Consider the following 20,793-nt stretch of genomic DNA (forward strand, 5'->3'; position numbering starts at 1 on the left):
CATCAGAGGTGGCAGCCACATTTCCTACCTGGCTGGACAGCAATGCCCGATGCAGGGAGATGGTTATGGAGCACCAGGTTCTGTGAATATTCACAGAATATTCTCCAAGGGGCAATCTGCTCACACGGCTGCTTGTGACTGTAGTACTTGGTCCTGCCAGGGTCTACATAGCTTGCTTTGACAAATAAGCAGCCCAGGGGCAAGTCCTGTGGCTTCAGTGGGTAGGCAACACATTCGACTTCTTTTTTTCCATCTGTAAATTGGAATTAACAATGGACTACCTTGCCGAGTTGTTAGGTAGGCAAGCACAGGAAGGACTGCAAATTCCTTTGCAAAATAAGTGTGTTGCCTATAGTGTGAAAATATACGTTCCCAAGCTGTGTCCACCAGTGGCATCACTTCTCAACATAAGTGAGAACGGCCTGGAAGACTCGTTTATAATCCTAGGTGAGAGGAACTCTGCACATGCCCATGTTGCGGGCCTGAGAACTAGATAGGTTCTGAAGTCAAAGGAAGGAACCTGGACTGTGAATGTTGTTCAAGGGAGGATCGGTGTCCATGGCAAGCCAAAAGTGACTCACTCGCTTCCTCCCTCCCTCTTGCTCTTGATGTGGCTCAGCTTCCTGGCCTGACAAGGATATTTCCTCCTCCCCTGCTGAGCTGGCAGCTATGGAAACGGCAAGCCTTGCTCTCTCAGAACAGACCTTGGCAAAGAGGCCCTGCTCAGACTGGAAGGTGGGAGCTCACTAGGATTGCCCCCCGCCCCCATTGCTCCGCTTTCCAACTTTGGCCAAGGGGATTTGCAAGATAAGCAACCTGCTGGTACCTACAGGCCAGAGGGACATGAGCTCAGGGACAGTGGCAGTGGCCCCTGTGGCCAAGAACGTGATGGTGTATCGCAACGGGGACCCCTTCTTCCACGGCAGGAAGTTCGTGGTGAGCCACCGGCGGTTCCTGACCTTTGAGGCCTTTTTGAATGAGGTGACCAGCACAATCCACGCCCCCACGGCCATCAGAAGCATCTACACCCCCCGGCACGGTCATCGGGTCTCCGACCTGGGCGAGCTGCAGAATGGGTGCCAGTATGTTGCAGGAGGCTTTGAGAGATTCAAGAGACTGGAGTGAGTAGGCACTTGGAGGCTGGCTGTGCTGCCTGCCCTACCAATGGCAGCAGAATACCTGCCCCCCTCCCCAACCCCAAATAATCCCAGGCTCTCTGCAGAAAATCAGCTCCACTGACTCTGAACCTGTTAGCTATGTTGACTGGCAGGGAGGGATGAAGTCAGGTATGAGGGCATTGATTTCCTACCAAAAATGAGGGTGTCTTCTCACCTGGGGCACTGCAGGATGCCAGATTTTTATTTGAAAGTAGCTGCTGGTGTATGGGGGGGGGGGGCACTGCGTACAGGGGATTTAGGCTTTCAACCCAGCTGTCCTGCACCATTTCCCTAGATAAAAATTGTCCTCCTAAGCTGCAGTTAGCTCTGTAGGGAAACGTGCTGGTTCAATGTGCACGTTTTCTCCTGTTGAGCAAATAACAGGACTGGGGGCAGGGGGAGGTCATTTAAACCTGAAAGACCCTGCCAAACAGAGTTAACCCTTTCTCCTGTATGCTGTCCCTGATCCTATCCAATGTTTTTGTTTTCACGTACAGCCGCCTCATGGCTGTGAGCGTTTTAGGGATATGTTCGGGAGGTGCCTAGAAATAGACACTGAATCTCGTTGTGTCTGGCAAGTCGTCTTATAAGAAAACTCCCTCAGAGAGCTCCCTCTGCTGGCACGTGGTATTTGTTTATTTATTAAATTTCCATGCTGCCCTATACCCGTAGATGTCAGGGCAGTTCACATCGTAAAATTCTCATATAAAAACACACACAAAATACATAATAAGCGTAAGAACAAAGACAACCCAATAATCCCCCCTCCCACCACACATTTAAAAGGGCATCAGATGTCATTCCGCCCAAGGCCTGGTTGAAGAGGAACATTTTCTCTGGACACCTAAGTGTATAATGAAGGCACCAACTGAACCTCTCTGGGGAGAGCATTCCACAAACGGAGCCACTGCAGAAAAGCCCCGTTTTTGTGTTGCCACCCGAAGGCCTCCTTGCGGCAGGATCTCCTACATGAGTCCTGATGGCATGAGTGGAAGTTAAGAGCATAAGTAGAGCCCACCTGCTGGATCAGGCCAGTGGCAATCTAGCCCATCACCCCTTACTCCCCAACATTTCTCTGATGAAAATAGGGATGTCCTATTCAGTAGTAGTAGCAGTAGTAATACCCCACCCATCTGATTGGGTTGCCCCAGCCACTCTGGGTGGCTTCCAGACACTTCCGGTCGGCGCCATCGGTTAATGGCGGATTTCCCTCCGAGCTCCGGAGGGGGTCTGCTTTACAAGTTCGGGTCCTGTCGCTACGGCGAAGCGGGGACCCTCAAAAATTACAGGCGCGGAAGCCTGTGAACAAGGAGGCTCGGTGGGCACCATCGCGCCCCCCCGAAATCGCAAGGGAGCCTTTTTAAAGGCTCCGGAACGGCAGCGGGGGGAGAAGCGGTGCTGAGAGCCGCTACCCAGCTTGTAAAGCGAAGCCGCATCGCCATAGCCGGAGAGCGCCGATTCCTTCCTGAAAATTGGATTACAAAGTAAAACCAGTGAGTAAGACTGACTTAATTGGGATTTACAATTATCTTTTTGAAATTTGGCTGAAAACGGGATTGGTTAAAGTAAGGAAGTCAGCCTTTCCCGGACTGCATAAGGATAAAGCAAAGAAGGATTAAAAGCTGCAACCATTGAGAGATCGCAAAGAGTGAAGAGAACCAGACATAAACTGTGAATTTTCCCCCTTTTGGTAGGCAGGAGCAAAAGGGGGAGGAATTTGGAATTAGAACCTGCCAGAAAAAGATTTTAAAACTTTTTATCGCTGTGTCAAATACCCCTGAAACGGACTGCCGGGGCAAAGGAACCTGGAGAGAGAGAACTGTCAGTGAGCTGTCACTTAGATTATTACATTGTTTCAAACTACTCAGCTCAGGAGAGACATTAAATTACTGGTTTGTTGAACTCTGAAAATATAAGAACTGTTACAATTGACTATTGGGAAACCTCAGGGGAATTTTGGACTGTAAGACATTTTGTGTAGCTTTGGAAACTTTGTTCCCCTAGAGGACACTTTGATAACTGTTGCAAATTGGGCTGTAACTATTAAGGCAGTGGAAATTTCCCTTGAAAAACAACTAACAGCTGCGAGAGTGACCTTGGCTAGGCATGAGTGGTGCATCAGAAGAGACAACAACCAGGTCTGGGAGACAATACAAAACAAAATCTTCACAGCGAAGAATTTCAGTCCCAGGCATCCCAGTGGCACCAGCTGCAACTGGTCAGACAAGAACAACAATGTCATCAGATCCTGTAACACAAGCTTTGGTTAAAATAAATGAGTCTTTGGAATCTTTGACAAAGCAGGGGGCGGAAAATAGTAGAAAATTGACAGAACTCTCAATCAAACTTGATCAGAATACACAAAGTGTGAATGAATTAGGGAAAAGGGTGACATCTAATACAGAATCTATTAATAAAATATTAGAGGACTCTGCTAATATACGTAAAATCGCAGAAGAAGCCAAAGTCTCTGCTGATGAGGCTAAAGTCTCGGCGGATGCTACACAGGAAAAAATTGTACCAGTTTGCAAAAAGCTAGAAGATCATACATTGGCCCTGTCTATGCTTGAACTGGAGAGGAGAAGTAGAAACTTAAGACTACGAGCGGTGCCTGAAAGTGAAGGAGACAACTTGGCGAACTTCCTTTCTAAAGAATTTTCTGATTTTTGGCAACAGGAGTTAGAGAAGGAAGAAATTAAAATAGTCACTGCTTTTAGACTGGGAAGAGCACAAGGCAGGAAGAAGCCAAGGGATTGCCTAATAACATTAAGATCAAGAGAGGAAAGAGAAAAAATATTGAGCCTGCATTTTCAAAGAACACTCGAGATTGAAAAGTCTTTTGTGGAGATCTTTAAAGATATCCCAAAGGAAATTCTAGACGCAAGAACATACTATAAAGAATTGGTCGGATTGCTGAAGAAGAACGAAGTACCTTTCAGGTGGGAATTCCCGCAAGGCCTATCTTTCAAATTCAAAGGTAGGAAAATAAGGATAAGATCAGTAGAAGATCGAGATCAATTTTTAAATCACTACAGGGAAGACCTTCTGAAAGGAACAGTCGGAGAGGAAATAACATCAGAAACGAAAGACGCAACAGACATTTTAAACCTGACGTTTGGACTGAAATCACCGACAGAAGAAGAACAACTACTCGGAGCGACAGGAGGTAAATAGCTTCAGGATGGCCCTGCAACTTCTAAGCTGGAATTGTAATGGACTCAATCTTCCGCGAAGGAGGAAAAACATATTCCATTTATTGAAAAAAGAGCAGTTGGACATAATTTGTTTACAGGAAACTCATATAACAAGATTGCATAGGAAATTACTCGTCAATAAGAGATTAGGCCAAGAATTTATTTCATCGGATAAAGTTAAGAAAAGAGGAGTGGTAATCTATGCAAAAGAAAAATTTTCCCCAAAGTTTATATTTAAAGATGAACAAGGAAGATATTTGGCAATTGAAGTGCAAATTCAAGGTGAAAAATTTTTGATACTAGGGATCTATGCACCTAATGAAGGGAAGTCAGAATTTTTTAAGAAGCTGCATGAGACATTGTTGGACTATTTGGATTACAAATTAATTATGATGGGAGATATGAACGGAGTGGTATCTACAAATATGGATAAAGCACAAAGACAGGTAATTACCAGAGATGGGAGACTACCAAAGACTTTCTTTGAAATGACTGAAAATATGGACTTGATTGATATATGGAGAACAAGGAACCCTCTCGAGAGAGAGGGAACCTTCTTCTCTGAAGCAATGATGACCTGGACCAGAATCGATCAAATTTGGATTACTAGTGGGTTGGCTCCAAAGATTAAGAAAGTGGAAATCTGTCCAAAGACTTGCTCCGACCATAACGCCGTGAAGATGGAGATGAAATTTACAGTAACTGGTCAATTCAGATGGAGGATGAATGACAACCTATTTCGAGACGAGGAGATCCATAGAAAGGCCCAAAAAACTTTAAAGGACTATTTTGAAATAAATCTAAAAACTGATGTAGAAAAAAGAGTGATATGGGACGCAAGCAAAGCAGTGATGCGAGGATTTTTAATTCAACAAAATTCAGTAAAAAAGAGAAAGCAAAATGAGAAGAAGGATAAGATCTTGGAAAAGATAAAAGAAGGAGAGAAGAAATTGAGATCAAAACCAAAGTCCCAGGAGATTCTGAGAGAGATTAAGTTATACCAGACACAATATATGGAATTGATGAATCAAGAGATTGAATGGAAGATAAAACAAATGAGACAAAAGACTTTTGAATCAGCAGATAAATGTGGTAAGCTTCTGGCTTGGCAACTGAAGAAAAGACAGAAACTAAATACAGTTACAAGTCTAGAAGTCGATGGAAAGAATATTTCTAAACCTAACGAGATAAGAAACTGTTTTTTGAGTTATTTTAAAAAGCTATATTCACAAGGACCGCAGAAGGAAGAAGATATAGACGAATTCCTTAAAAAGTATGGACTACAAAAAATCTCCTACCAAAGTAAGGTGGATCTAAACCAGAGAATAACAGATCAAGAGATAGAGAGTGCCATTCAAAATATGCAACTGGGCAAATCTCCAGGACCAGATGGACTGACTTCCAGATACTATAAAGCTTTGAAGGAGTGGTTGGTACAACCATTAAAGGAAGTCTGTAATGAGATCTTGGAGGGGAAAAGGGCACCAGAATCGTGGAAAGAAGCGTATATTACACTCATACCAAAGACAGAGACTGAAAAGACTCAACTTAAGAACTACCGCCCAATATCATTACTTAATGTGGATTATAAAATTTTTGCAGACATTCTGGCAAAAAGATTGAAAAGAGTGTTGATGGAGAAGATTCATAAGGACCAAGCAGGCTTTCTCCCAAAAAGGCATTTATCAGATAATGTGAGGAACATAATAGACATTCTGGAATTATTAGAGGTGAATATAAACACTAAAGCAGTTCTGATCTTTGTGGACGCGGAGAAAGCCTTTGACAATATTTCTTGGAGTTTTATGAAAAAGAATCTTCATGGGATGGGGGTAGGCCAAGGATTTGAGAATGGTATGGGTGCCATATACGCTGAACAAAAGGCTAAGTTGATTGTAAATAATGTGATAACTGAAGAATTTAAAATAGAAAAAGGGACACGACAGGGGTGCCCAATTTCCCCTTTACTTTTTATTTCTGTTCTGGAGGTGTTGCTTAATATGATTAGAGATGACCAGCAGGTTAAAGGTGTACAGGTCGGAGCCAAACATTACAAGTTAAGGGCCTTTGCAGATGATTTAGTACTTACTTTACAAGAGCCAGACACTAGTACAAAAAGGGTGTTGGAGCTAATTCAAGAATTTGGTCAGGTGGCCGGATTTAAATTGAATAAACAAAAGACTAAAGTTTTGGAAAAAAATTTGACAGTCATGGAAAGGGAGAAGTTCCAGAATGAAACAGGTTTGACAGTGGTAAAGAAGGTGAAATACCTAGGGGTCTATTTGACATCTAAGAATTCGAACTTGTATAAAGACAATTATGAAAAATGTTGGTCGGAAATTAAAAAAGATCTAGAAATATGGTCAAATTTGAGATTGTCAATGTTAGGCCGAATTGCAGCTATTAAGATGAATGTTTTGCCTAGAATGTTATTTTTGTTCCAAACATTACAAATTCTGGACAAGATAGATTGTTTCAAGAGGTGGCAGAAGGATATCTCGAAATTTGTCTGGCAGGGCAAAAAGCCCAGAATAAAATTTAAAATACTGACGGATGCAAAAGAAAGAGGGGGGTTTGCCCTGCCGGACTTAAAACTGTATTATGAAGCAGCAGCATTTTGCTGGCTGAAAGAATGGATGCTCCTCGAGAATACAGATATCTTGGACTTAGAAGGTTTTAATAATACATTTGGTTGGCATGCATATCTATGGTATGATAAAATTAAGGTGCATAGGGCCTTTAAAAACCATATTGTCAGGAAAGCATTATATAACGTTTGGATAAGATATAAAGATTTGTTGGAAAGTAAAACCCCTAGATGGTTGTCACCTTTAGAGGCTACAGCGCTGAAAAAGCTTAATATGGAAGCTGAATGGCTAAAGTATTGGGAAATTTTGGAACAAGATGGAGATAAATTGAAGTTACAGAGCTATGAGAAATTGAAACCCAAGGTTCGAGATTGGCTCCATTATTATCAAATAATGGAGGTACATAAACAAGACAGGAAAATTGGATTCCAGGTGGAGAAATCAAAATTAGAAATTGAACTGTTAGAATCCAATACTAAGAATTTGTCAAAAATGTATAATCTGCTGCTGAAATGGAATACACAAGATGAAATAGTTAAATCAGCTATGATTAAGTGGGCACAGGACATTGGTCATAACATTATGTTTGCTGACTGGGAATGGTTGTGGAACACTGGTATAAAATTTACGGCATGTAATGCCTTAAAGGAAAATATTATGAAAATGATCTATAGGTGGTACATGACCCCAGTCAAGCTAGCAAAAATTTATCATTTGCCTGATAATAAGTGTTGGAAGTGTAAAGAAACGGAAGGTACTTTTTATCATCTTTGGTGGACGTGCCCGAAGATTAAGGCTTTCTGGGAAATGATATATAATGAAATGAAAAAGGTACTTAAATGTACTTTTCCTAAGAAACCAGAGGCCTTTCTCTTGGGCATTGTCGGCCAATTGGTGTCAAAGAAAGATAGAAATTTCTTTATGTATGCTACGACAGCAGCAAGAATACTCATCGCAAAGTATTGGAAGACAGAAGAATTACCCACCTTGGAAGAGTGGCAGATGAAGGTAATAGACTATATGACACTGGCTGAGATGACTGGCAGAATCCGTGAGCAGGGGAAAGAGACGGCGGAAGAAGATTGGAAGAAATTTAAAATTTACCTTAAGAACTATTATAAAATTGAGGAATGTTAAAATGTCGAGGTTTGGAGAAAGAAAAGGAGATTACAGTGACATAAGATTAAGTTGAAGAAAAGAATAAGAAAAAATATATTTGATAAAATTAATTAGAATTTGCTGAAATAAATTTTGGAAATTGGGATGTAGGAAGGGGAGGTTTGGGGGAGTCCGAGAAGAGAGGGACATGAAAAAAAGGTTATGAAATTTTACATGTTTGTATGTCTTTTTTTATTTGTTTGTATTGTTTAAAATTATTCTGTAAAACCAATAAAAATTCTTACAAAAAAAAAAAAAAAAACTCTGGGTGGCTTCCAATGTATATAAAAACCATAATAAAATATTAATCATTAAAAAACTTCCCTATTCAGGGCTGCCTTCAGATGTCTTCTAAAGTATTGCTGCCATATGTCTGGGTTTTCCTGGACACGCCTGGGAATCAGATTGTCAAAATGGCGGCTGGGCAACTGGGATGATTTTTAAAATAAAAATGCTTTAAAAAAATCCGCCCCAAGGCCCCAAGCCTTACTTGTTTTTTGGTCAACAACTTTGTCTGGATTTTCACTTTTGGGAATATAGCAACCCCACTTTAAAGGTTGTAATTACTTATCTCCTTGGCTCAGGGGTCGCGTAACTGCATCTCCTCCCACATTTCTCTGATGAAAAGAGGAAAAGCAGGACATTCTGGGATCAAATCAGAAACTGGAACGGCTTCTGTAAATCCAGGACTATCCCTGGAAAATAGGGGCACTTGGAGGGTCTCTCATCCTGTTCTTACTCTGGCCCTCTGGGAAGCGCACAAGGAAGACCTGAGTGCCACAGCAACACCCTTCCCATTTGGGATTCCCGTACCCATACAGGAAGCCCCACAATGGGCTGTTGTGTCCTAGGAAGGCTGCCCTCCTGGATTGTGACAGCAGCAAGTCTGTGATGTCAGCCCACAAACATCACAGGCATTATCCTCAGCAAGTATTGTGTATGCGTGGGCTCCTGACATACAAAGCTGATGTGCAAGGTAACGGAACAGTCTGAATTTCAGTGCCTCTTATCCCACAGTCCGCTGGGAATACAGTCAATCTTCTGGCAGGCAACAAAGGCTGCTTTAAGGAGCGGTGTGTCTGGTGGTCAATGTTTAGTGCAGCCTTCCTCAACCTGGTGCCCTTCAGATGCTTTGGACTACAGCTCCCATTGGCCCCAGCCAACATGGCCAAAAACCGGAGGGGGGGGGGTTATGTGTGTGTGTCCAAAGTCTAGTGGCTTTTGGAGGGTCCCAGAGAGAAGAGGTGACTCAGCCCTTTGCCTGAGACTTGTGGAGAGTGACTGAGGTGAATAATTATGATTATTATTAGGAGAGAACTAGAACCTTTCTGCAAGTGCTTTTGACTTTGGAGATCATGGCTGAGGTTTCGGAGGGATAGGGCACACAAGTCTAATGAGGCTTCTATTGAGGGGCTATATTTTGCTAGAAATAATGGGGGGCATTTTATTAATTAATATTAATAAATATTTCTAGAAGTGTTTCATTTTTTTAGAGAAGTGGTTCTTCTTGTCTGCTCAGTCTTCTAGGCGCTGTGTGGGTGAAGTCACCTGTAAGCAATCTTGCTTGGGGAAGCTTTTCCTCTTGTGATTTGGCTGCCTTTGCTTGCTGATTTGATGGTAGCATTTCTTGTACTCCATGAGATAAGGACCCCAGCTTGATCACTGACATTAACCAGAGGAGGGCATCCCTTGCTTTTTACTTTCTGATGTTTCTTGAAGACCTCTTTATGTCGACAGGCCTGGTCAGTTGTTTAAATTTTTAAAAAGACGAGCCAGTCTTTTTTATGATTGTTTTGTACTGTTTTGCGGCACTTTACGGGTGGGTGGGTTGGTGGGTGGGTTCTGCGCATTGTTGTACATTGCCTTAATATATTTTATGGGAGTGGGAAGTTTATAAATATTTGTTTTAAAAAAATATTTTGTTTTAACATGTTGTTTCCCACTTTGGGGGCCTTTGGGCCAAAAAGTGTATACGTAATTTGTAGAAGTAGTCATAATCATATATTAGAGACTGGATTAGGACCCTAGTCTTTATTTGCTCCTCAAGAGCATTGGGGGATTTTAATGGTTGTTGACAGGGATGTTAGCAGAAGAGAAAGGTGGGTGTGAGACAGAGGCAGCTGTTTGGCAGTTTGCATTTTGGAGGGCTGTTACAGTACGAAGTTGGGGGTAGTCTCTGGCTTTTGTAAACCATAGTGTCTCTGGCTTTGTCTGGTCGCCTCCAGACAAAGAGGGGAGAGTGGCGGGATTCAAGGGAACACCGTAACTTTAGGTTTGTACAACAATTAACGTTGTTCACCACTCCTGCTCAAGCTGCACAGAAAAAAAAATTGGTTCTAGAAATTTGTTCCGATTGTGCAGATAAAATATAATGGATAGAATTCTACAGGATGTGATATTAGTGTGTGAAAACAATCAAGATCCGATGATCCCCAGGCATGATGGAGATGTCAGGCGCCATTCTGGTTCCCTGGCATCTTCATTTGTTCGCAAGTGGCCGATAGTCAGGTTCAAAATACGCCTGGCTCCTGGCTAATTTCGAACACTGGCAATAAAGCAGCAGCAGCAATGGCCATGGTGCTGCTGGTGCTTGCTTACTTGCTCACCCCTGCAAGTCCTGGAGGGCACCCCCGCTATACTGCAGCACTTTGTTGCAGATCCAACTAGTTTTTTTAATTAATCACCCAAATGTTGCTGTTTATAAAGATCACATTGGTTTTGTCAGGGGACATTAATTCCACCAAACAAGAAGCTGTAAAGCCAAATTACATGTCCAATCCATAGCAGGGGAGAGTGAGCCTTTGCAACAGTAGACTTAGACCCAATCAGTGAGTCAGACGTGAGCTGGGATTTGACCTCTGCTTGCTCACCCTGTTCATTTTCTTCCGTCATTGCTTTGACAGCTATCTAAACCCTGGAATGAAGCAGCTCAATGGGAACCAGAAGAAAGACAGAGTGCAGGTGAGTTCCAGAGTGGGGCAGAGAAAGGCCTCAGCTGTTTGTAAGCAGCTGATGCTGCTTTAAAGGATGAGCAGTTTAAAGCGGTTTTCACCAAAAAAACCCTTATATTTATTGGCACATTAGGCACTGTGGAAGCAAAAGAATAAGCTTTGCCTTCAGGCTTACAGTCTGGAAAAGTTACTCTCTCTGCTTGGCCCACCCACTCCAATATAGTCCAGTCTCTGAGAAGCCTGCAATGCAGTGAAGCAAACCTTCAAGAGGGCTCTGAACTGCCTCTGTTTCCGTGTTTTTAGGCTCAGTAGAAAGCAGCTTTAAGTGATTTTAAATGTTTGGTGTTTTATTATGCTTTTATATTTGTTGGAAGCCACCCAGAAAGGCTGGGGCAACTGGTCAGATGGGTGGAGGTACAAATAATAATAATAATAATAATAATAATAATAATAATAATAATGCGTGTGTTTGTACACAAATTGCAATGCCTGGTAGCTGATGCAAGTAAGTTATCCACCCACCGATTTTTCTCTTAAATATAACAACAAGACCTTGAACTATCTATCACTGTTGTGATTCTACTTAGGTCGAAAGGCAAGCAGCGGCGGGGTACAGAATGGTCCACTCATTGAAGATGGTGATATGAATTATATAGGTTAACCTCTGAAGAGTAAATCTGCGGAGGAAGGTCTGAATCTTCCTCAGGCTGAGTGGAACCCCTTGAGTTAGCCCCATCCACCTTACAAGACTAAAAATCATACAATTACAGATAGGTAGCCGTGTTGGTCTGCCATAGTCAAAATAAAAAAAATCCTTCCAGTAGCACCTTTAAGACCAACTAAGTTAGTTCTTGGTATGAGCTTTCGTGTGCAAGCACACTTCTTCAGATACACGTGTATCTGAATCTTGGGTTATGCCGGACAAGAGTGTAAACAGAGGCTAAACATGGAGCCTGGCACACTTCCTCCTTGCGCAGAATCGCTGCTGTCCGTGCCGATCAATCGATCCTTCCTGCCTCTCTCTCTTGCCGGTAGCAGAGCGTACACAGCGGTGAGAAGCAAATTGCAGCACGTGTGTAATAATTCAGAACAGACACAAGGCAGTCCTTATCTTCCCTTGCCTTTAATCATGAAGTTTAACAGCATAAATTCAGACCTGGCGAGAACTGACACATTCTCCCTCTCGCATAGCGTCCCAGAGGCAGACTGAAACACTCAGAGTCAAACCACTCCCTTAAGTGTTTCTAACCACGCCTCAGGAAAGAGACGTCACCAGAACTCTTTAACTCTGTGAGTTCTGAAACCATTAACACTGAAGAAGTGTGCTTGCACACGAAAGCTCATACCAAGAACTAACTTAGTTGGTCTTAAAGGTGCTACTGGAAGGATTTTTTTTATTTTAATCATACAATTGTAAGAGTTGGAAGCGAACCACGTGGGTCATCTAGTCCAACCCCCTTTAATGCAGGAATCTTTTGCCCAACTTGGGGCTCAAACCCATGACCCTGAGATCAAGAGTTTCATGCTCTACCAAATGAGCTGTGTGTATATACAGTAAAGCTTTAGTCACCGTAGCAGCAGGATGTGCACTCAGCAAGCCATTGTGAAGGAGGCTTCTTTCTGTGTTGGTGACAACAGAAAGACCTTGTCTTAGCGGTGCCTCTTAGGAACAGGCCTGCCAAGGCCACAATGACTCACTGCTGTGTGCTGTGTGCCATAGTTCTGGGCTTAGCGGGGAGGGCAGCAGCCCATTTAACCTGTTGTTGGCTGTCTGGTTTCAAATTCTGAGTTTGAACTCTAGAATGCATAAACCGGTCAGGCTTTCCAGGGCTGCCTCTTGTCTTCTGAGTCACCCCATGTCCATCGCTTGTCAGACTTGGTCCTCCCTCCCCTCTTCTGGTCTTCCAAAAATCAGATTGTAAGGTTGCTGGGTCAGACCCCTGTTGGTCTCTCTTTTCTGTTTATGCTTATCTGCAGAGCACCAAGAGCACGGCTGGAGATCTCTTGTTGTCAATAACAATTTTGGTGTTTCTGGTCTTCAGAGCTACCCAGTTATTCCCCAGAAGATGCCTGTTTCGACACAGTGGAGGAAGCAGGCAAACTTGCCCTGCATTATACAGTGAGTGACTCCCTGGCTGCTTCTGACAATTTCCCCTTTGGAGCAGTAGAGAACTAAAACAAATGTTCTTTGGACAGTGGTGGTGGGGGGAGTGCAGGGATTATTAGGAAAGGGTCTGAAGGCAGAACATGCCCCATCCCTCACTCCAGGCCTGATTCAAGCCATGTTTCTTGACTGTTATAGGGGTAAACGTCTTGGCACAAGGGCTTCGTGCTGCTTTTAGCTGGTGTGTGGTTAGCAAAAGTGTATAAATCTGAATTAAGTACCTGTTGGGTGCAAGGCGGCTTGGAGGTTCCTGAAGCAACAGTGGCATTAAGTGTCTTGTATGTAGTGGGTGGATTTGGTGGTCGTCATTGTATACCATCAGTGTATACCATTCATACACTGGTTCATCTTGATCAGCATTGTCTACAGTGACTGGCAGTGGTTCTCCAAAGTTTCAGGCCAGGTTCTCTCCCAGCCCTACCAGGTGCCACTGGGGTTTCAATTGGGACCTTCCATATGCAACCATTCCACAGAGCCACGCCCCTTCCCAAAGGAATGGAGAGCTTACACATACAGGTGACTATGGAAATCATGCCCCATGCAGCCTGTCCCTTTGCTTCTCTGTTGAAGTGTTTTCCGCAACGGGGACCTGCTAAGCCCCCCCTTCCGCCTGATCCTCAACAAGAGCACCCTGCAGGAGTGGAGTGCCGTCCTGTCCATCTTGTCAATCAAGGCGAACCTGCGGACTGGGGCTGTTAGAAGGTGAGTACTTTGAACAAGCTCCATCCCTTTTGCCTGCCTTTCGCTTTCCAGCAACGAGATTCTTTGGAAAATGGACCCGAATGTTTTTGTCTCCTAGGAGGCACCTCTATGTGGGATTTATTGAATTCTGGAACACTGGCTATTTATATGCTGTTTAATGCCAAAATAGACTTTAAAGTAGTTTATAAGTAGAAAAACCAGCTGGGATGATATGTTTTCAGTATGGGGCTGCCTTTCCAAAGGTGTGGTGGTTAGAGCATTGGATGATGACCTGGGAGACCAAGGTTCAAACCCCTACTCAGTCATGAAGCTCATTGGGTGGCCTTCGGCCAGTCACTCTCTGCCCAACCCACCTCACAGGGTTGTTATAAGGATAAAATGGGGAAGAATCCCGCCTTGAGCTTGAAGGAGAGGTGGGGTATAAATGCCATAAATAGATAAAAATAATTGGCATTGCTAGATTCTTCTTCTGAAAGTGCCCATTCCTAGGAATATGTGCAACAAGGTTTGTTGACTGGGGGTAACAAGCAACCACGTGGTCTGTAGGACGAGAGCTGCACTCTGTTTTATATTGGCATCACTGTCATGGTTTTCCTCCCAAGGAATTCAGGGAACTGTAATTTGGCAATTCTACTCAAAGTCCCAAGCTGTCAACACAGTTCCCAAGGGAAGACAGTGAGATTTAAACCCACATTGTTTTGTGCTGTAGGTTTAATGTTTGAATAGAATACCAATTCATTATTATTATTTTACAGTAATGCAGAAAGGCGCAAAGTTCATTCTCAAGACTTTGTAAGCATTTTGGTTTGCTAGTTTCACTTCAGATTTATAGTGAAGTTTCAGAAACTACTTTATACCGAGGCAGACCATTAACACATCTAGCTCAGTATTGCCCACACTGGCTGGCACTGGCTTTCCAGGGTTCTCTCCCATGGAAAGGTTGTTTTTTGCATGCGAAGCAGGTGCTGCACCGAGCTATGGTCCTTCTCCATTCAAATATAGAACTTTCTCTCCATCCTCAATCTCATTCCCAGTTTAGATTTCCCTGCCTGTTAATAGATACTCGCTTTTCTGTCTCTGGCCAGGCTCTGCAAGCTCAATGGCGATGCCGTCTCCACTGGTGAAGATCTGGTGAGCGGCAACTACTACGTGGCGGTGGGCCTGGAGAAGTACAAAGACCTGCCCTACTTCGAATTGCTAGTGCCCCCAAAGATAACACACCAGCCAATTCGGTAGGTGGCTAAAGTCACTGAGGGCCAGTTCAAGTGCCACTCCTTAGATGGCTACAAGTCTGTAAACACCAGCCCCTCCCCACTCCTTGTTCATGCTGCTAAAACTTGTTCTGTCCCTCTTGTTCCAAACATAGCCCTTTAAAGCAAAATAAAAATCATTCATAATCGTATTTGTAGGCCACTTTTCTACAAAACAAATAATGCTCTTACAACCAAGGAAACAGGAATGCATTTCAAAATCAAACAGTGCAAAAACAATGTCCTAATTACATAGTAAAACAACACGATAGCAGATATAACAACGTACCAACGGCAACTTTTTAGAACTATAAGAATTATTATTTTAAAATAAATCTTACCTGTCCAGACCCTCTTTCCCTAACCAAACTTATCTGGGTGTGGGCCGCAGTGAATTTCCTGCTTCTATGATTACAGGGACCACTCAAATAGCAGACGAATGAGCCACAATCGAGGGGTAAGTTTTGCTGACCTCCCCAGGGATTCTTCTGGTTGAAGGGGGAAGGGTGGGGACAAGACTTCCAAATGGGTCAGTGTGTCATATGGTGGGTTTGGTGGTGCTCATGCAGAATGGGCAGCCCATGCTTTTTCTCAGATATTTTATGAGAAAAAATATTTTATTCTAGATTTTCCCTTTCTGGGAAAAATCCATTTTTTAAAAAAGGGTTTCCAGTGACCATCGGGTAGTACCCAAAGAGATGTTAGATTCTTCAAAAATAGTGTGATTTCTGCAAAACGCTTGCTTCCCTGTGTGATGTATTGAGCTGGTCCACACCCATTTCATTAAGTAAAAGAGATCCCAGGGAAGCTAAAATCTCACATTGCTAAATCTCAGTGCATAGCATTTCCTGATGTTGTGTCACAAAAGTCTGTCCTTTCCATTGCCATGGCTCAAAACCCAATTGAAATGTAGAGATAGGCTTTGGTTCCTCTACTCGGAATTCCAGCCTTCTGGGTCTGCCTGTCTTTTTAAAATGAAGCAGCCTTGGGTTAAGTTAACAATAAATTTGATTTATTCGCACCCTGGTGGGAATTTTATATCTTCTTTTTTTCCAGTTAGCTAAGCTCCACCTGGCTCCGCTAGAGGGGTCCAGTGACTCAGCACTCCTTGAACCGCCACAACAGGTAGAGAAACACAAACAGCAGCTCTGGGGAAATGGGGGCTTCTCCTCACGCTTCTCTTTCGTGTTGACTGAAAAAGGGAGCTTGTGATTACATGGTCATCAGTACAAGTGCACAAATAATATTACTGCAAAGAACTTAACAAAGACCCCTAAGGTTTGTGCAGCCTTAAAAATTCATTGATGTCATATTTTTAAAAACATTTTTTATTGTATGTATCTCTTCCTTCCATCATTAAATACTTCTATCTGCCCCCCAAGAAAAGCAAATGGTGGCTCTTGATATGCAATTTGGGACATAAATGTTTGAACCATTTAAGATAGGGGTGAGCAAGCTCCAGACTTCAGGCCAGATTTGGCCCTGTGGGTTCCAGTTTGGCCTGTGGGACTGTTTTCCCCAAACCACACCCATCTTCCCCAAAGCTGATGTCATGTAGAATAATAGATTCATAGAACTGCAGAGTCGGAAGGTACCCCAAAGGTGTTATAGTCCAGTCCCCTGCAATGTAGGAATCTCAACACATGGTCTTTCATCCAGTTTTAAACCATACTGAATCCTGCTTAGCTCTGCAAATGTAACATCAGGTATAGACGTAGGTAGATCATCTGCATGACCAAATTCCCTGTGGGGCACTTGATCATGGTTCCTGTAGTTAACAGGACTGGCCCACTGCCCATCAGCAGGTGAACTCAACCCATGATTGCACAGCCAATCCCTCCAGAATGCAGCTTTGCCAAGCATAGGCCTGCCCAAGCTCCTCTTGCTGCAGCCCCCAAGCAGCTAGCATCGTAATGACCCTGTGAGGGTGGGAACAGAAGGTGATCAGGCCCACTGGGCCAGGAAGACTGCACACCCCAATTTGAGATGGTGTGTTTTCAAAGTGGAGAAATCTCCATGAGGTTGCCATCGAGTCCACCCTCTAGAGCTAGAGAGTGATGACAAATGATGGATGTGCTGAAAGCACTTGTTCTCTGGCTACCCAAGTCTGCCATTTTATTTTGTGGGGACCCTTTCCCCAAGTTTGCTTCAGCATGAGAATATGGAGTGGGAAAAGTCATCCTGTGGTGTGTCTTCCACCTTAGCAATCATTGTGCGGTTTCTCCCTCAAACCTGATGGCCAGCTCAAAAGTGACAAGGTAGCACACATGGTTCTCTTCCCCACTGTTATCCTCACAACTCTAGGAGGTAGGTTAGCCTGGGAAGCTATGACTGGCTCAAGGTTACCCAGTGGCCGAGTGGGGATTTGAGCCCTAGTCTCCTGGGTCCTAGTCCCACACTCTAACAACTACACCACACTAGCTTTCTTTTTTGGGTGGAAAGATCCTAGTTGTGTCAGCAGTGGAATGTGAGTGTAGGAGCTCACAAGTGGCAGCCATGGCAACTTGTGCGATTGTGAAGAAACACCTGACCTGAGCATCAGCACTCATAAATGTGGAGATGGTGGAGCTCCCAGCTCAAATAAGGCACCACTCCTAGAAATAAATTTCTCCTGAGAATGATAAAATTGTCTCACACTTGCAGCTGAACCTTCGGAGAGTGCAGTCCACAGGGATTGTGCAGAAGGAGAGCAGCCAGAATCTTTCCGCGGTGACGCGGAAAGGCAGGAAGCACCTGCGCAAGGAGGCAGACTCCATCTTCCACGCAAAGCCAGGCCAGGCCAGGCGTATCAGGAGGAACTCAAACCAGAATTCTGACCAAGGTAAAAAGGAAAAGGAGGTTTTCTTGCTTGGAATCTCTGTCAGCTAAGCCAGCCCCTCCAGACCTCCTCCTCTCCCTCCCCTCAACTGTCATCCTGGGGGCAGCCATTCTCTCAGGCTGCCTCAGGGGGAGAGATGCGAAGCAACAGGGCTAATGTAAGCAGCTTTGCTGGAGGATCATTTCCATCAGGCCCCACCTGCCCCTGAACTGTGCCAGCTGCTCAATATAGGAACAGCTGTGTAGTGCCTGAGTTTTTCATTTTCCTCTCCCCTCCCTGTTCCTTTTCCCTTGCGTGTTGTGTGAATTTTTAGATGATAAGCCTGTCTTGTTTTGATTGCATGTAAGCCACTCTGGGAGCCTTTTGGGCTGAAGAGCAGAGTACAAATGTTATAAATGAATGAATGTTGCACATAACACAAAGATAGCCTCATTGGTCATTAAAAAACAAAACTCAAATCCCTATGAGGGGCAGTGTATTCATTCAGGCCAACCAAATGTCTTTAATGGTTGGTTTAATATGGATTGTAGTATCCTTAATACAGCAGTAATAAAGATGGTAGAATTCACATAAAGCCCAACCGCATGTAGTATGACCGGTGTGTGTGCTGTGAAGGTTGTGGAAGGTCTCGGGTTGAGCCAGCTTGATTTAAATTTAGGCTGTGCCCCCTGAAGGTTCCGTCTTCCTGTCTTCCATGAATTTGTCCTTAGCTGGTGGCAAGAACTGTGTTTTGGCATAGTGAATCCCATCCATCATGTGTGAGAGATGTTGAAAACTTCTCTGGAATATGACGTAGCTGTGTTATTCAGAATTACCTCTTGGGTGAAATGAAAGGGTGCTCCTAATTTTAAGGGGAAAGGTCATAGGATTCCCCCAAAGTGAAGAAGACTTCAGACTTGCAGGCCATTTGGGTAGGCTGCCTTCGCAATCCCATTTCCTCTGGCAAGGATGCCCCAGGATACAAAAGAATGTTTTCTCAAAATGTTTTATTTTCCGACAGATGAAGGAAGTGTTTACAAAATAAAAGGTGTAAGGGAAGAGATACAGAATGCCCAGGAAATCAGAGATGATGAAAACACGCAGGTGGAATTGCCTCTTGACCAGGTATTAGGGGGTTATGTGGGCCTCTCTTTAGGTCAACATCTTCTGGATTGATTTTATGAATGGAAACTCTCACCACCGCAAAGAATCCCAGTGGGTGACGAAACTTCAGCAGGAAGAATTCACTCTCAAAATGTGTCTAGGGGAGGAGTTATGGAGAACTCTGAATATTGGGTTGGAGTCTCTTTGCCTTTACATTGACTCGAAAGCTGAAAGCTTTTTTAGATCTCCATCCTCACACAAGGAGCCTGTTGTTAAATTTTACATTCCAATTGTGGCCATGATTCTAAAAAGCAGCTGGCTTTGTGGCTGTGTCCAACTTACTGTACAGCCCTCTACACAGAAGCAAGTCCCATTTTCTTCACTGGGACTTACTGCTGTATGGAGCAACAAAGCACTTCTCCAGCTGTGTGTGTTGTGAATCCTCTTGGGCCTCTTCAATTTTATCTCCCCCTTTTTCCAGAAAGCTGCAGAGACTGTAGAAGAGGAAGTTGTGCCCAAAAGTGAAGCTTTGCAACACAGGAAGGTAAAGTAGCCAGAAGGTAAAGTAGCTGTCTCATAGAAATGTGCATATTGTCTGCAGCACCTTTCACGGAAAAAAACGTATCCATAGTTTAACCCCTTCACCTTAGAAAAGGTGGTTAATCACTTGAGCACAAAATACCATTTATTCTTGCACGTGTTACCTTTTTCTAAGACAGGGGTGGGGTACATCAGTGGCCCTCCACATCTTGCAGGACTCCCAAGTCTCATTGTCCCCTGCAGGCAGCATGGCCCAATGGACAGGGATGATGGGAGTTGTAGTCCAGCAACACCTGGGACACCACAAGTCCCCCATCCCTGTTCTCTTCCTACAGCCCTCCTACTCCAGCAGTTGCACCCCAGTTCAACCTTCCTTCCAAAGCCCTCTAGATGCTTATTTCAATATTTTTTGGAGACAGCACTAGCCTTGTTTTTTAATTTCTAATTCTTTATGCATCAAGTAGGTTGAGAATACTGACAAACTACAGAAGGCCCACACAATTCAGTGTTCTGCTGGTGACTCACAGGAAGAAGTGACAAGAAAGCCTCCTTTCCATCCGGCTTGAAGAAACTTTGTTTCACCTGAGAAAAGACTGTGGTAACACAAAGACCCAGCAAGGCTTTTCCTAGTTATGCGTGTGTGTGAGATCCTTAAACAACCACATGCTGGTTTTGTGCAATCTTCGACTCAAATGCTTATCTTATGGATGTTCTTACAATAAAGATGTAGCATTGGAATGCTCTCTACTTTGGAATGTACATCTGAGGATCACATCACAGAGGTGGGCTGTGGTGGTGGGATCCAGGAGGCGGAAAGGGGCGCAGACCTCAATGGGACTGTGTATGTGAGACAACTGATACTTGCTAGTTTAATACAGTGACACACACACAAATATGGAAATGGGTAAACAGGTCAGTTAACAAAATAAAAAAATTCCTTCCAGTAGAGACCAACTAAGTTTGTTATTGGTATGAGCTTTCATGTGCATGCACACTTCTTGAGATACACTGAAACAGAAGTCACCAGACCCTTATATATAGTGAGAGGGTGGGGAGGGGTATTACTCAGAAGGGTGGTGGGAATGGGTGATTAGCTGATAGGTGTGGTAAACCTGTTGACGACTGTTAACGACTGCAATTCCCACCACCCTTCTGAGTAATACCCCTCCCCACCCTCTCACTATATAT

The 20,793-nt window shown here is 43.7% G+C and overlaps 1 protein-coding gene and 1 long non-coding RNA gene across 6 annotated transcripts; one reads left to right on the plus strand and one right to left on the minus strand.

Moving 5' to 3' along the window:
• Positions 1–683: 683 nt before the first annotated feature.
• Positions 684–20,343, plus strand: DCDC2B (doublecortin domain containing 2B). Of its 5 annotated transcripts, none has more exons than XM_081015659.1 (11): positions 684–1,121; positions 11,001–11,058; positions 13,091–13,167; positions 13,783–13,914; positions 15,000–15,146; positions 15,582–15,621; positions 16,221–16,289; positions 17,808–17,985; positions 18,983–19,086; positions 19,547–19,625; positions 20,067–20,343. In XM_081015659.1, the coding sequence occupies exons 1-10, from the start codon at positions 844–846 to the stop codon at positions 19,616–19,618; spliced, it is 1,155 nt and encodes a 384-aa protein (XP_080871785.1). In that variant the 5' UTR covers positions 684–843; the 3' UTR covers positions 19,619–19,625; positions 20,067–20,343. The 5 variants fall into 5 exon arrangements, with proteins under 5 accessions (XP_080871785.1, XP_080871784.1, XP_080871786.1 ...); XM_081015658.1 differs by having other exon boundaries at positions 685–1,121; positions 20,070–20,343; XM_081015660.1 differs by having other exon boundaries at positions 685–1,121; positions 19,547–19,609.
• LOC308482525 lies at positions 15,153–17,828 on the minus strand. The gene is made up of 3 exons (XR_013989311.1): positions 17,696–17,828; positions 16,187–16,356; positions 15,153–15,282 (listed from the first exon to the last, which is right to left on the minus strand). It is a non-coding gene; the product is annotated as an uncharacterized lncRNA (long non-coding RNA).
• Positions 20,344–20,793: the final 450 nt, after the last annotated feature.

The sequence above is a fragment of the Podarcis pityusensis genome, assembly GCF_964106645.2.
Source record: "Podarcis pityusensis genome assembly, chromosome: 8".
In the NCBI taxonomy this organism is placed as follows: domain Eukaryota; kingdom Metazoa; phylum Chordata; class Lepidosauria; order Squamata; family Lacertidae; genus Podarcis; species Podarcis pityusensis.

Bases quoted from the DNA above. Each gene is read 5' to 3' on its own strand.
- DCDC2B (XM_081015657.1), top strand. From the start codon at position 844: ATGAGCTCAGGGACAGTGGCAGTGGCCCCTGTGGCCAAGAACGTGATG. The intron at 11,059-13,090 runs GTGAGTTCCAGA...TCTGGTCTTCAG, and splicing joins AGAAGAAAGACAGAGTGCAG to AGCTACCCAGTTATTCCCCA. The intron at 17,986-18,982 runs GTAAAAAGGAAA...ATTTTCCGACAG, and splicing joins AAACCAGAATTCTGACCAAG to ATGAAGGAAGTGTTTACAAA.